The 12,989-nt window shown below is 41.7% G+C and overlaps 1 protein-coding gene across 1 annotated transcript; it reads left to right on the top strand.

The window, feature by feature from the left end:
- The first annotated feature begins 1,985 nt into the window (after positions 1–1,985).
- LOC149214101 (uncharacterized) lies at positions 1,986–11,864 on the top strand. Its single transcript, XM_089389293.1, has 3 exons — positions 1,986–2,829; positions 10,633–10,723; positions 11,781–11,864. The coding sequence occupies exons 1-3, from the start codon at positions 2,573–2,575 to the stop codon at positions 11,862–11,864; spliced, it is 432 nt and encodes a 143-aa protein (XP_089245419.1). The 5' UTR covers positions 1,986–2,572.
- The last annotated feature ends 1,125 nt before the right edge of the window (positions 11,865–12,989 follow it).

The following is a 12,989-nucleotide window of genomic DNA, read 5'->3' as shown; positions in this document are numbered from 1 at the left end:
CTGTCTCTTTCAGTTTTGCACAGTTTACTATTTTTAGCAGTTTTTCTGGTCCTGAACTTCCGGAGTCGTTTTGAGGCACTAAACGACGTTTTTTGGGAAATCTGGGCAACACGGGTCCATGAACCAATGTTGCCCTTCCCAAAGTTGTAGTGCTCGGATAAATCTTTATAACGAGCTATTGTACGCGTCAAATGGAGATCGGGTGCCAAAGGTACGACCCTAGGAAGTTGATGTACCAACTTACCCAAAACATGGCCCACAATTTGGTGTTTCATCTTCTAGGGTTAGGTTTTGGAATGTTAAGGGTTTTCCATTGTTTCTCAACAATAAATAGGCCTTCGAGCCTCATTGTAACACAGTTCAGAGGCAGGTATCCACCACATCTCTTCTCAGAGATAAGCTACCATCGCCCTAGTTGTTTATTTCCATTTTCTGTTTGTAAGCATATCTCAGTATTTTACATTAATGAAATGAAGTATTATTTCTGCTGCGTCTTTGTGTTTATGGTTATCTCTGTAATTTGTTGCGTTCCTGTTTAAATCCGAATCAGCTGATTAGCATGACCTCTCTTTGTTGGGGTCGCGTTGATCAGGTTTACTCAAAAAGATTAGTGCTCTGTCGCACGAAAAAAAATTGTACTAGCATACCTCTCCCTGAGCAATTCCTCTTGCGATCCTATATTGCCTCCAACAACACCTTCTCTCGCACTCACTAGAAAGGGAGGCCTACTTGCTCTCCAATCTCAACCACCAAGGCTCTCAGCCACAAAGGCTCAACTCACCACAAACCCAACTCACAAAGAGCTCCTTCTCTGTGCTCTGATACCATGTTTAAAAAATGGAAAGACAAATTAGAATGAAACTTGCAAACTAAAACTAACAGCTCACAGGTGAGCCAAGTTACACCTGGAGGTTGCCCAAGCAGTACCGCTCTATCACATTAATCATAAAATCAGAAAATATATAAGTTTACATTCAATTTAGGAAGATCAAAACTATCTCCTAGAAAATAGGAAGTAGACACAAACAACCATGAAATAAACTTTCTCTATTAATTTCAACTAATTTATGACTTAGCAAGAGTCGAGACTCCACGAGGATGGGGAAGCCTACTCCTTGAACCTTATCACAAGGAACCAACGATGTCCTCTCATAAGATTTGAAACCAGATAAAAGAGATAACATCCCATTGTTCCAACCAATCAATCATCCCATAAAGAGAAAACAATTCTTTAAATGAAAATTGTCTTGGAGCATGTTTATTAAAAGTGTGTAAAGTTAAAGTTCACATGTAAACTCATACAAAGTTGAATAAGTGTGTATAGTTAAAGTTCACATGTAAACTCATATAAAGTTGAATGTTTGAATTTAGTGGGTAACTTCTTGCTCATCCTTTTTGTTTTGGGGTTGTCTAATAATTAGATTTTTTTCTCTGAATTTAACAATTTTTTTAGTCAAACCTTGATTTTTGCTATTTAAATTAGATTTTAAATTGCACCCAAGAATTGAGACTGAAAAATTAGACGGAAGTTCCTATTTCCACCCCTATAGGTTTATTAATGCGACCTGACATGCGCCCCTTATATCCCGATGTAACACGGCATTATTTTTTTTTCCACCTCTATAATCGCGAGCGTGTTATATCTGGCTATCAGGGAAGGACGCATGTCAGGGCGCATTAATAAACCTATAGGGGTGGAAATAGGAACTTCCTAACCGCATAATGAACCGGAAAACAGCGCAAAAATAAGTAAATTTCAAAGAGAGAGATTACGGCTTTCGTTTTTGTTTAATATATCAAATTGTAAAACGTGTTATATAGGGTTCAAATGCGTGCCGAGCTCCTGTCCTCCGAAAGGATATATCTCTGGGTTTTTTAATATGTCATATTGTAAGCCATATCATACAGACGTTAAATGCGCCGAGGTTGCAATAAAGTTGAACGTACTAAATTGGCAGTCTGGCGGTTTGAAATGCGCGCCGAGCTTGAAATAAAGTTGAATCTACTAAATTGGCAGTCTGGCGGTTCATAGACATACTACTTGCTCGCGAGTCGCGCAGCAACTCTGTGGCACAGCGTTTATCCGCGGACTGCATCAAAACAGATTTGAAATACATTCCACTTCTCAATCGGCGTGGTTTAACGGCGCCATTTTTGGGTAGATATTCCAGTTGAGTTTGCCTGAATTCTGATTAAAAATGGGAAAAATTGCAGTTTTAAATGACCCAAAATTTACCATGATACTGATAGGGCTCTTGTTCTTAACTTCGGTTTCGGTCGCGTCAGTATTGGGTTTGTTGTGCTCTACACATCCATTTCAGGGAATCGTTTGCGGAAACAATATGAGGTATTTAAAAATCATCGCGGAGCCGATGTTAAGAAAACCTTGGCCAGTCATGTCTATCATCGCCTTGCTTCCTGTGGATACGAAGTATTTCTGGACAAGCCAGAAATCGAGCCGGGAGACATACGTTGGCAAATAAATGGAGCTATTGCAACTGCCCGAGCTCATATAGCCATTTTTTCTCCAGGATATGCGGAATCCGAATGGTGTCTGGATGAGCTTGTCCAGATGTTGGACTCGGGGGTTCCTATTCTGCCAGTGTTTTACAGTGTGAAGCCTGCGGATCTTCGAAGGACAAGCGGCAAAGACGGAATCTATGATCGATTCTTGAGATATGTAGGGTGGACGAGCAACAATGGAGGATATGCTGAAGCCCTTCAAATTCATGAAAGCAAGAACGTCAACCCAGAAAGAATTGCAGAATGGAGAAGAGCGCTCTCTAAGCTTTCATACATAGCAGGTTTGGAGCTGAAGGAGTTTAATAGGTTAGAATTCTAACTCTAATAGTCTCCATATTATCATTCTAATCGCTTGAAAAATGCGCTCTGAGGAAGACGGATAGCGGCCCCTTCTGGTTTGCCCTTAACCGCCTATGCTTGCCGCGCCAGGCAGCCCCGCTGCTGGGCCGCAGCCCTGACCTGGTTTCGTGGTTGGAGCCTCCTGCTCTCCCGAGCCCGGGTCTTCTTTCGGGCCTCCTGCCCTCCTTGCAGCAGCTCTGTGGCAGTTGCGCCCTCGCCCTCGGTTCTTAAGGCTCCTGCCTTTTTGACCTCCTTGCTTCCCGCTGTCCTCTTTTCTTCTAATCGGAATCATGACTCAGCCTTCTCAGGAGCTCTCTGAAATGGAGAAAGCATTTGCCATGCTCGTTCCAGAGACCAATAAGGAACGAATCCGTCCCACAGCTTCAAAGTTTATTAAGAAACTGGATGAAATACCGGAGATCCCTCTGCCCTCAGCGCTACCAAGAAGAGCTGTTGTAGCTCTAGCAGACCATGGATTAGTTGGACAATTCACAGGATTATGGCCTTCCCCTCGCACGGTTCAAAAATGGGTGGAAAGGAACTGGAATGCGATGGTCCAAGGGAAAATCGCTATAAGATTTTGTGGAAGGGGATTCTACACCTTCCTCTTTGAATCAGTGGAAGATCGCAACCTCATATTCAGAAACGGACCTTACTTCATGGACACCAGAGGACTTTATCTCAACCGATGGACTCCAGACTTTGACCCAGAAATGGATGTCCCTAATGCGGTCCCGGTTTGGGTTCGTCTGCCACATCTCCCACTTCACTGCTGGGGAGATGAATCTGTTCGTGCTATTGGGAATGCTGTGGGGAAATATGTGGACAGATCGGAGCCAAAGGAGAATATGTATGCTTGTGCGAGGATATGCGTAGAAGTGGACCTAGGTAAAGGCTTACCAGAGGCAGTCAAACTCAAAGTCGACCATTGGACGCACATTCAGCAAGTGGATTACGAGCAGCTCCCCTTCAAATGTAAGGTATGCCATGAATATGGTCATTTTGCTAACAGGTGCACCAAAATTAGAATAGAGGATAATAGCAGTAAAGAAGCTCCCGAGGAAGCATGGGAAATAGTCCGGAAAAAAAAAAAAACAAACCCTCAGCAAGATACAGCTGAGCCCTCATCGAAAAATCCCTCCTCCTCTATGCATCCGTCCAGCTTAGGGCCACCACCCCCCTCCTCTCAGCAAGTTACTTCTCCCTCTCCACCCTCCCCTCCACGGCCATCTGATCCTCCCATCCCCCCATCTTCAAACCCCTTTGCATCCCTCTCAGAGGAAGATCCTTCTCAAGACCCTGAGCATCAATCTGCTTCACCCCCCCATATCTCTCAGCCTTCACCAGATAATAACCCAACTAGAATCACAAGAAGCCTTTCAAAGGATCTAGTTGTTTCCAATGAGCCTCAGAAAAAACATGGACCAGGACGGAAATCGGCAAAACAGCACAGAGAGGAAAGTGCACAAAAGGATATTGCAATGGGATCACAGACGCCAATCGAAACCTTCATACTAGGGATTTCGGATAAGGAAAACAACCTCAAAGGCAAAGAGAGGCGAGCACCTCCACACAATACAGGTAAATAATGATGAAAGTACTGTCCTGGAACAGCAGGGGTCTAGGGCACCCCTCCAAAAAAGCTGCCCTCATGGAGTTAATCCGCAGTGAAAAGCCAGATATTCTACTTGTACAAGAAACAAAACTAAGTCAGATCGAAATCAGCAAACTCATGGATCAGCAAAAGCAGTATGCAGGCTGTACCAGCGAAGCTAGGGGAGCCTCTGGGGGTATTTTAACAATGTGGAATGCAAATAAATGGAGCTGTAATGAGACCAAAAAACAACAGCATTGGGTAAGCACTAAGCTGGAGTGCAAGGACAATGGCAAAGAAGTAAAAATCTACAATATCTATTCTCCCAATCATTTTAGGGAAAAAGAGATCTGCTGGACCACCTTAGAAGAAGAGTTAGATGGAGATAATGATAACAATCTCATCCTAGCAGGGGACCTAAATCTGATCTTACACTCAAATGAAAAAAGAGGAGGGAACTTTACAGCCGACCAATGTAGAAGCTGGCTGGAACGCATTATGCAAGATAAAGACCTTGTGGATATAAAGCCCAAGAACCGCAAGTATACATGGAGTAATAGGAGATTGGGAGTAGGTAATATAATGGAGCGACTTGACCGCTTTCTAGTCAATATTGCCTTCCTTTCTTCTTTCTCTATCGGACAATCTGAAATCCTCAACTCCTCCGCTTCAGATCATTTCCCCATCACTCTTACTCTTCAAAGTCAAAGCCATCTTGGCGCCATTCCTTTCAGATATTCCTCCCTTTGGAATCAAAACCTAACAGCTAGAGACATAATTAAGCAAACATGGTTGCAACACGTGGAAGGCTCCCCTATTTTCATCTGGGAATCAAAAATCAAGCATACAAGACAAGCGCTAAAGGCATGGGCAAAAAACAACTACAAGGAACCCGAGGCAGCAAAAAAAGAAATCAAACAGCAGCTTGAAAAAATACAGCAAAATATAGAAGTGGAAGGACTCACACAGCAAGCCAGGCAGAATGAAATCAGATTGTATGCAGCGTTAACTCAAACTGCTAGAGACGAAGAGTGCAAATGGAGATTAAAATCTCGACAAACTTGGTTACGCGAAGGTGATAAAAACACCTCTTATTTTCACAAACAAGCCACAATAAGAAAAACAAGCAACACGGTGAACACAATCCGAGATGGAGAAGGGAACATACACGATTCTCAAGGCGCTATCAAGGAAGCAGCTACAACCCACTTCAAATTTCTTTTAACCAAGGACCACAATGAGGTGGACTATGCAAACTTTCTCCAGCACATGAGCAGAGAAGTTACTCCAGAAATGAACAACAACCTCACAAAAGAAGTAGATGAGGAGGAAATCAAAAAGGCGATATGGAGCCTCCATCCGGACAAAGCCCCAGGTCCAGACGGATTTCCAATCAGTTTCTATAGAGAATTTTGGTCTTTGATTAAAAAGGATATCCTCAAAATGATTTGCTGGGTTCTAAGAAAAGGCAAAATAGGAGGATATACAAATTCAACCTATTTAGCCCTCATTCCTAAAGAGAATCGGCCAACCTCCTTTTCCAGATTTCGTCCAATATCCCTATGCAACTCGGCCTATAAAATAATAACTAAAATCCTATCCTCAAGACTTAAACCTCTCCTCCCTTCATTGATCTCTGAAAATCAGGGTGGGTTCTTATCCAACAGACATATTTCCGACTCCATCCTTCTGGTTCAAGAAGCTATTCACTCAAGCCTCAGTCGCAAGGAAAAAGGTTTTATTCTTAAGCTTGATCTAGCAAACGCTTTCGATAGAGTCAATCATACCTTTCTATTTGCTGTCCTAAGCAAGCTAGGATTCAATGACACTTTCATTTGCTTGATCAAAGCCTGTATCTCCAACCCCTGGATCTCGCCTCTTGTGAATGGACGACCCTGCACAGCCTTTCAATCCTCCCGAGGCCTAAGGCAAGGCTGCCCCCTCTCCCCCTACCTCTTCATTCTAATGGCTGAATCTCTAAGCAAAGCACTGGACTACAATAGAAGGGCAGGATTAATAACAGGGATCAAATTCGCGCAGGGAACAAAAAACATCAACCACTCTCAATTTGCTGATGACACCCTTCTAATGGGAGGTGCTTCGACTATTATTGCTAGGCGCTTCAAAAGGATCTTGGATCAGTTTATGGAATGCTCGGGCGGAAAAATAAGCCAAGACAAAAGCTGCATATATGGATGGAATACTTCGGCTCACAACATTCAAAGTATTGCAAATATCTTAGAGGTTTCCTACAAGGCTGATTGGAACCACTTCACCTATCTTGGTATGCCAGTGAGCAAAGGCCCTCTGAAGATAGAAACTTGGAACACAATTCTTGACAAAATCAAAAGGAAAATCCAGCAATGGGGAACCATGTGGTTGAACCCAGCAGGCCGTCTCGTTCTTCTCAAATCAGGTTTGATCTCTCTCCCTATCTATCGTTTTACTTTGCTTCAAGCACCAATGAATTTTCACCACAAATTGGAAAAGGCCCTCCGCTTTTTTCTCTGGCAAGGAGGGAAATCAGAGAAAAAAAAATTCCATTTGGTCGGTTGGAAAAGTGTCATACAGCCCCAAGAAAAAGGAGGCCTCGGAATAAGGTCTCCTTATCTTTTAAATCTAGCCCTCGGGGCTAAAATAGTTTGGAGATTAATCACGGGGAGTCCTGCTTGGTGGAAATCAGTATTAGAAGCCAAGTATCTCAGCGCTTCTAGGCACAAGCTCCTAGAGGTAAATATACCCAACAGAGACAGCTCCAACATCTGGAAGCTATGTAAGAAAATTATCCCTATCATGATCCAACATGTTTCCAAAGTTCCAGGAGAGGGAAGCAGCATAAGCATATCTAAAGATAGAATCCTTGGCCAAAATCCAATAGAATCCAAAGAAGATGTTCTTCCAGCTTTAAACTGGTTACATAGCAAAGGAATTTGGAACCTAGCCCAAATCTCCAAGTGGGGAGACTCCTTCCAAGAATGGATTGGCTGGGAACTGCCGAACTACCCAAGGGATCTGCAACCAAATTTCATTGCTCTCAAAGATCAGTTACACAGCAAAGCCCCGATTCAGAAGGGAGCCAGAGACAGCTTTCGATGGGACCCATCAGGCACGGAGTACACGACCAAAGCAGGATATCAACACCTCTGCACCAACACCTTTCCACAGGACATATGGAACCATTGGAAGCTTGTTTGGAAAGCAGAGGCCCCCCCTAAAGTCAAATTCTTTTGCTGGCTCCTGCTGAAAGGAAAAATTTTAACATCTGAAAACCTCAAAAAAAGAGGCATCATAGGGCCCTCCAGATGCCCAATATGTCTTCAAGCAGAAGAGACAATACAGCATCTGTTTATCAACTGTCAAGTGATTGCAAACTGTTGGAAAGATCTAGCTGTTGTAGGAAGAACAGAGTGGAACCCCAACCCAAGTATAGTAGAGGCAATCAAAAATTGGAAGAAGCATTGTCCATGGAGGAGCAAGAAAATCAATTTATCTCAAAGAATCTGGAATACTTTACCCTTAACAATGCTATGGAGCATCTGGATAGCAAGAAATAAGAAAGTATTCCAAGACAAAAACCACAACACAAGGAAAATCTGCCACAAAGCTATCAGCTTAGCTGTTGAGACTGTGACTATTCGATCTTACAGCAAAATCAACCTAAGCAGCCTCAGTGTTGAAGAAAGGGACCTGATCAACTATGGCAACGTAATCAGCAGCTATGAATCAGAAAAGAATAAGTTAAAAACAAAAGAGACAGCCACAGCATGGAAACTGAGACTCAAGGAGGAGGAATTCGCCCTCTGGTTGAGTAATTGCAACAAATATTGTCTATTTTTTGACGGAGCTTCAAAATCTAACCCGGGTCAAGCCGGCGCTGGAGGTGTTATTTGCAACGCAAATGGCACAACAATCTTGTATTTTGAATGGGGACTGGGAGACTTGACTAACAATCGGGCTGAAGGGCTGGCCCTTTATCAAGGTCTAACCCAGGTCATCAATCTGGGCATCAAGAAAGTCAATATTTTCGGCGACTCAACAATTATCATCCGTCTTATGGAGCAAAAACAAAATACTCCTAACACTCTTCTGCAACAAATCAATACAAGAAATCAAAATCTACAAAAATTGATAGAGGAAGCCAGCTATTTTCACATTCTAAGGGGTCTCAATAAAAAGGCGGACTATCATGCCAATCAAGCATGTCACCAACCAAAAGGGCAGCTACATTGCAATGATCATGTCTCCACTCAATCGCTTCCATGAGTTACGATTATCCATTTGAAACGTGTGGTCTTATATCATACAGAATTCACCGCAGCAGTCAATCCAAAGGATCTCAGGTCAGAAAAGATAAGTATGACAGCACAGGCATGAGTAAGCAGCAAGGGAGCCCAACTCAAGTCGCAGGAGTTAAGATTTACAGTGCAGAAAATCGTCCTTGCTACAGAGATGGCAATCCCAACCAAGATATATGTAGCAGAAAGCAAAATCGCGTTGGGAAAAGTAGTCCTATCTACCGTCAGTTTAGACAGAGGAATATCTTAAGTATCGGGATGAGGAGAAGCCTCTCCCGCCGGTATATCCGGAGAAACTCTATAAGTACCCCTCCATCACATTCGATCCAATTCAATTCCGGAAAATCCCATTGTGAAATCGAGAGCAAAATAGATTGCGGAGATCATCCAAGCAATAGGAATACTAGCAAGACCAGTGAGCGCTTCAGAAGTTCTGCTCTCACCCAGTTACACAGTGGGAGCAACGTTGGGAGTTCTCAGATCATAAAGGGTATAAGTGACAGTTTCAGGTATCCTCTGTGCGGTCTTGTAAGGGATCCCACTGTTGTAAAGAGTCTCAGCAGAAGCCATATCAGCAAACAAAGGAATCGGCACAGCCAACAGACCAAGACAGAGAAAGCAGCAAACATTCAGACAAAAGAAAACATGGAGCGCCCGGAGGACTGCTTCCACTGCCGAGATTTGAACAAGGAGTTCAATGAGCTCCGAGCCCAGCAAGGAGCGCTGGAAGATTTGGTTCGCAGTATGGAGAATCAACTTGAAGATCAAATCCGCATTCTGGAAAGCAGGCTGGAGGAACAAGTCAAGATCCTCCACACTAAGTACAGAGCAGAAATGGAGCTCTTCCTGCACAGGGTCCACTCCCTTCACGAGCAATACAGTGCGCTGCACAACAGATGTATTCATGCAGAAGAAAGATGCATACATGCTGAAGAGAAGATTGATGCGCTTAAGAAAATGCTGGAAAAGAAGGAGGCAACCTCATCCTCAAGTGTCAAACCCATTGATGTCGACATGGATCCAGAAGGATCAACAGCCAGAAAAATGAGTCACATTGAGATCGACTGACCATGCTTTGTAAGTGCAAGTTTTGGGGACAGCAGTATGTTTGTATCTACAGTAGCCTAAGTAGCACTAGTAGTAATCTAGTTAAGATACGGACCAAGGAAAAATTCCTTTTTGTAACTCCTTGGATCATCATTGCTCCAGAAGCAACTTATGTAAGGCCTTAGCCTCATCTTTTTCAGTTAATGAATAGCAACCGAACTTTGTAAAAAAAAAATAGTCTCCATATTATCTTAATCTTATGTTTAAATATCGTCTCTGCGTAAAGAAAATGTCACCCCAGTGGATGTCATTGCAATTCAAGCCTCAGCTATACTAGCTAGCATTCCTGAGCTGGAGAATCCTTCAACTTTAAATCAGCGAAAGGAATTTGTCATCAGAGAAGGCATCCCCTGGGCTTCCTGAGCTGGAGAATCCTTCAACTTTAAATCAGCGAAAGGAATTTGTCATCAGAGAAGGCATCCCCTGGGCTTTCTTTGACGGGGCAGCTCAAAACAATACCACGGGAGCCGGCATTATAATCCATCTTAGTCTTTCTCATTCCTTAAAAGCTTCAGTGGGTCTTTCCTTAAAAGCTTCAGTGGGTCTTGGGACGGGCACAAACAATTTCGCTGAATTATCAGCCTTAAAACTTCTCCTGTGCTGGCTTATTCATAGAAGCGTCCTCACAGTTCAGATTTCTGGAGACTCTGCAAATGTTGTAAACTGGGTCAATGGGAAATTTAGATGCAGTAATTATATGCTGATGCCTCTGTTAGAAGAAATCCAAATCTTAAAGCTTCATTTTAATGTTTTCTCCATTGATCATATTTACAGGGATAAAAATGAAGAAGCAGACAGGTATTCTAAAGCAGGTTTACAGCAGATTCTGGGTGCGTGGAGGATAACGGAGCAGGGGATCAGATCCGTGTGTCGGATCTTCCACCATACTCATAAATTAAATCTTCCTTTCTGTTTTTCTGAACATGCTTGGAATTGCTCCTGAAGCAGGAGAGACAGTTTGTTTTTTGTTGTTATTTTGATATTATACATTGGGCTGTTTTCCTGATAAAAGGAGGCCCAGATACTTTGAGACAGTTTGACTATTATTTTTTAATATGGCTGTACAGGCCGCGGTCAGGAGACCTGTTTTAGTCTTTTGTTGAAAGACATGATCACAAGACACCACAGGGGAGATTTAAATATCTCTATGGCACAAGCAACTTTTGCTGAATGTTCACTCATTCTTTTTGTAGCTCTTTTATTTTAATTAATAGAAAAGCTCGGCTTTTTTTCTTCGGAAAAAAAATATCGTCTCTGCGTCTTTTAATTAAGGTTATAAATTTTATATGAAACGATATTAAATGGTAAATCATTTCCTCCATGAGAGAGCGGCTGTTAAATGGATCAATGCCGAATGGAAAAAATAAAAAACTCTTTCAATTTGGTTTGTCTATCAAAGTCGCCTTTTCGATTTACATAATGAATTTTTTCCCGGTCCAGCAAAGGGCTTCAGACTTATGTTCGATTCGGTTCGTTTGCATAACCAGTGACGAAGCCGTTCTCACGGAAAGTATAGTGCAATGGGTGCGGAAAAAGATTCCAAAATCACAATCGGATGTACCCACACATCCAACCCGCGTGCAAGCAAAATTATAAGATCTTCAGAAAACAATATCATACCCTTCTGCAAGCAAAATTATAAGATCTTCAGAAAGCAATATCATTGCTGCAGCTGCAACACAAGAGGAACACCAAGGCTGTGGGGTTTGTGGATTCTGGCGGAGTAGAGAAGACTAAATTGGCAACGGAATTCTAAAACCGCATCAAGCCTTTTACAATCAATACTGTTTTTTTGTCTGATCCGAGAGTTGTTCTGAACAGCCTCATTTCAATTAAATCTTACGCTAAAGATGTGTGTTTACTCTTTAGTATCTTTACTATTTGTAATCAAATTATAACACCCTGTCTAATCATTGCTGCAGCAGCAACACAAGAGAAACACCAAGGCTGTGGGGTTTGTGGATTCTGGCGGAGTAGAGAAGACTAAATTGGCAACGGAATTCTAAAACTGCATCAAGCCTTTTACAATCAATACTGTTTTTTGTCTGATCCGAGAGTTGTTCTGAACAGCCTCATTTCAATTAAATCTTACGCTAAAGATGTGTGTTTACTCTTTAGTATCTTTACTATTTGTAATCAAATTATTACACCCTGTCTAAGGTATATAGTAATCGACATCGCGTTGGGCGGTATTTTTTCATAGGTTGTCAATTTAACATTGAAATTTTATATTAAAATTATTGAATTTTCCTTTTCATAGATTTTGATTGGGCGTTTGTATTTGAACTGATACATCGCTGCACATTGTACTGAGGTTACAAAACATATATTTTATTAATGCTAAATTATTTTTAACATTAGTCCTTTAATATTAAATAGGGTCAGACTCATTGTTTTTATCAAGAAAATAATGGAAATTTTTATACAATTTTTGATAAAATCTTTATTAAGGTTGTCAAGATTCAAGTTTCAAGACTTTGAGTGATTTAAGTGATTTTGATGGTGCTGGATCCATTGCAACCATCAAAAACACAATTCAAACACTCTAACACGATTTAAACATTCTAACAATTAGCTCTAAAGATAAAAAATAAAAAAATTCATGACCATTTATAATAAGCTTTAAATATTAGTGCATGCTACAAATTTTGTCCTTAAAACCTTTTGAAACTTTGCCAAAGTTTGTCAAAGATTCTTGGGATTTTTGGCCATGCCCACAAAATTAACGCCTTGGTAGACAAGGCCTTAAATATTACGGCATGCTACAAATTTTGTACTTGAAACCCTTTGAAACTTTTTGGCAAACCAACGATAGACTCAATGCAATGCATTTATGCAGTTGTTAGTGCATGATACAAATTTTGTGCTTGAAACCCTTTGAAACTTTAAACTTTGAACTTTGGCAGCCCAACGTTACACAAAACCCTTTGAAACTTTTTGGCAGCCCAACGATAGACTTTGAAACCCTTTGAAACTTTGGCAGCCCAACGTTAGTACAAAACGCTTTGAAACTTTGAAACCTTTTGGCAGCCCAATGCATTTATGCAGTTGATAGTGCATGCTACATGCTACAAATTTTGTATTGAAACTTTGGCAGCACAACGTTTGGACTCCATGCATTTATGCAGTTG

Source organism: Pinus tabuliformis, chromosome 1_1 (genome assembly GCF_031772625.1).
Source record: "Pinus tabuliformis cultivar Carrire ecotype Pingquan chromosome 1_1, CPIR1, whole genome shotgun sequence".
Lineage (NCBI taxonomy): Eukaryota > Viridiplantae > Streptophyta > Pinopsida > Pinales > Pinaceae > Pinus > Pinus tabuliformis.
Note: the sequence above shows the minus strand (reverse complement) of the source record. Positions and strands in the feature narration are given on the sequence as shown.

Bases quoted from the DNA above. Each gene is read 5' to 3' on its own strand.
- LOC149214101 (XM_089389293.1), top strand. From the start codon at position 2,573: ATGTTGGACTCGGGGGTTCCTATTCTGCCAGTGTTTTACAGTGTGAAG. The intron at 2,830-10,632 runs GTTAGAATTCTA...TCATATTTACAG, and splicing joins GAGCTGAAGGAGTTTAATAG to GGATAAAAATGAAGAAGCAG. The intron at 10,724-11,780 runs GTGTGTCGGATC...TCATTGCTGCAG, and splicing joins CGGAGCAGGGGATCAGATCC to CAGCAACACAAGAGAAACAC.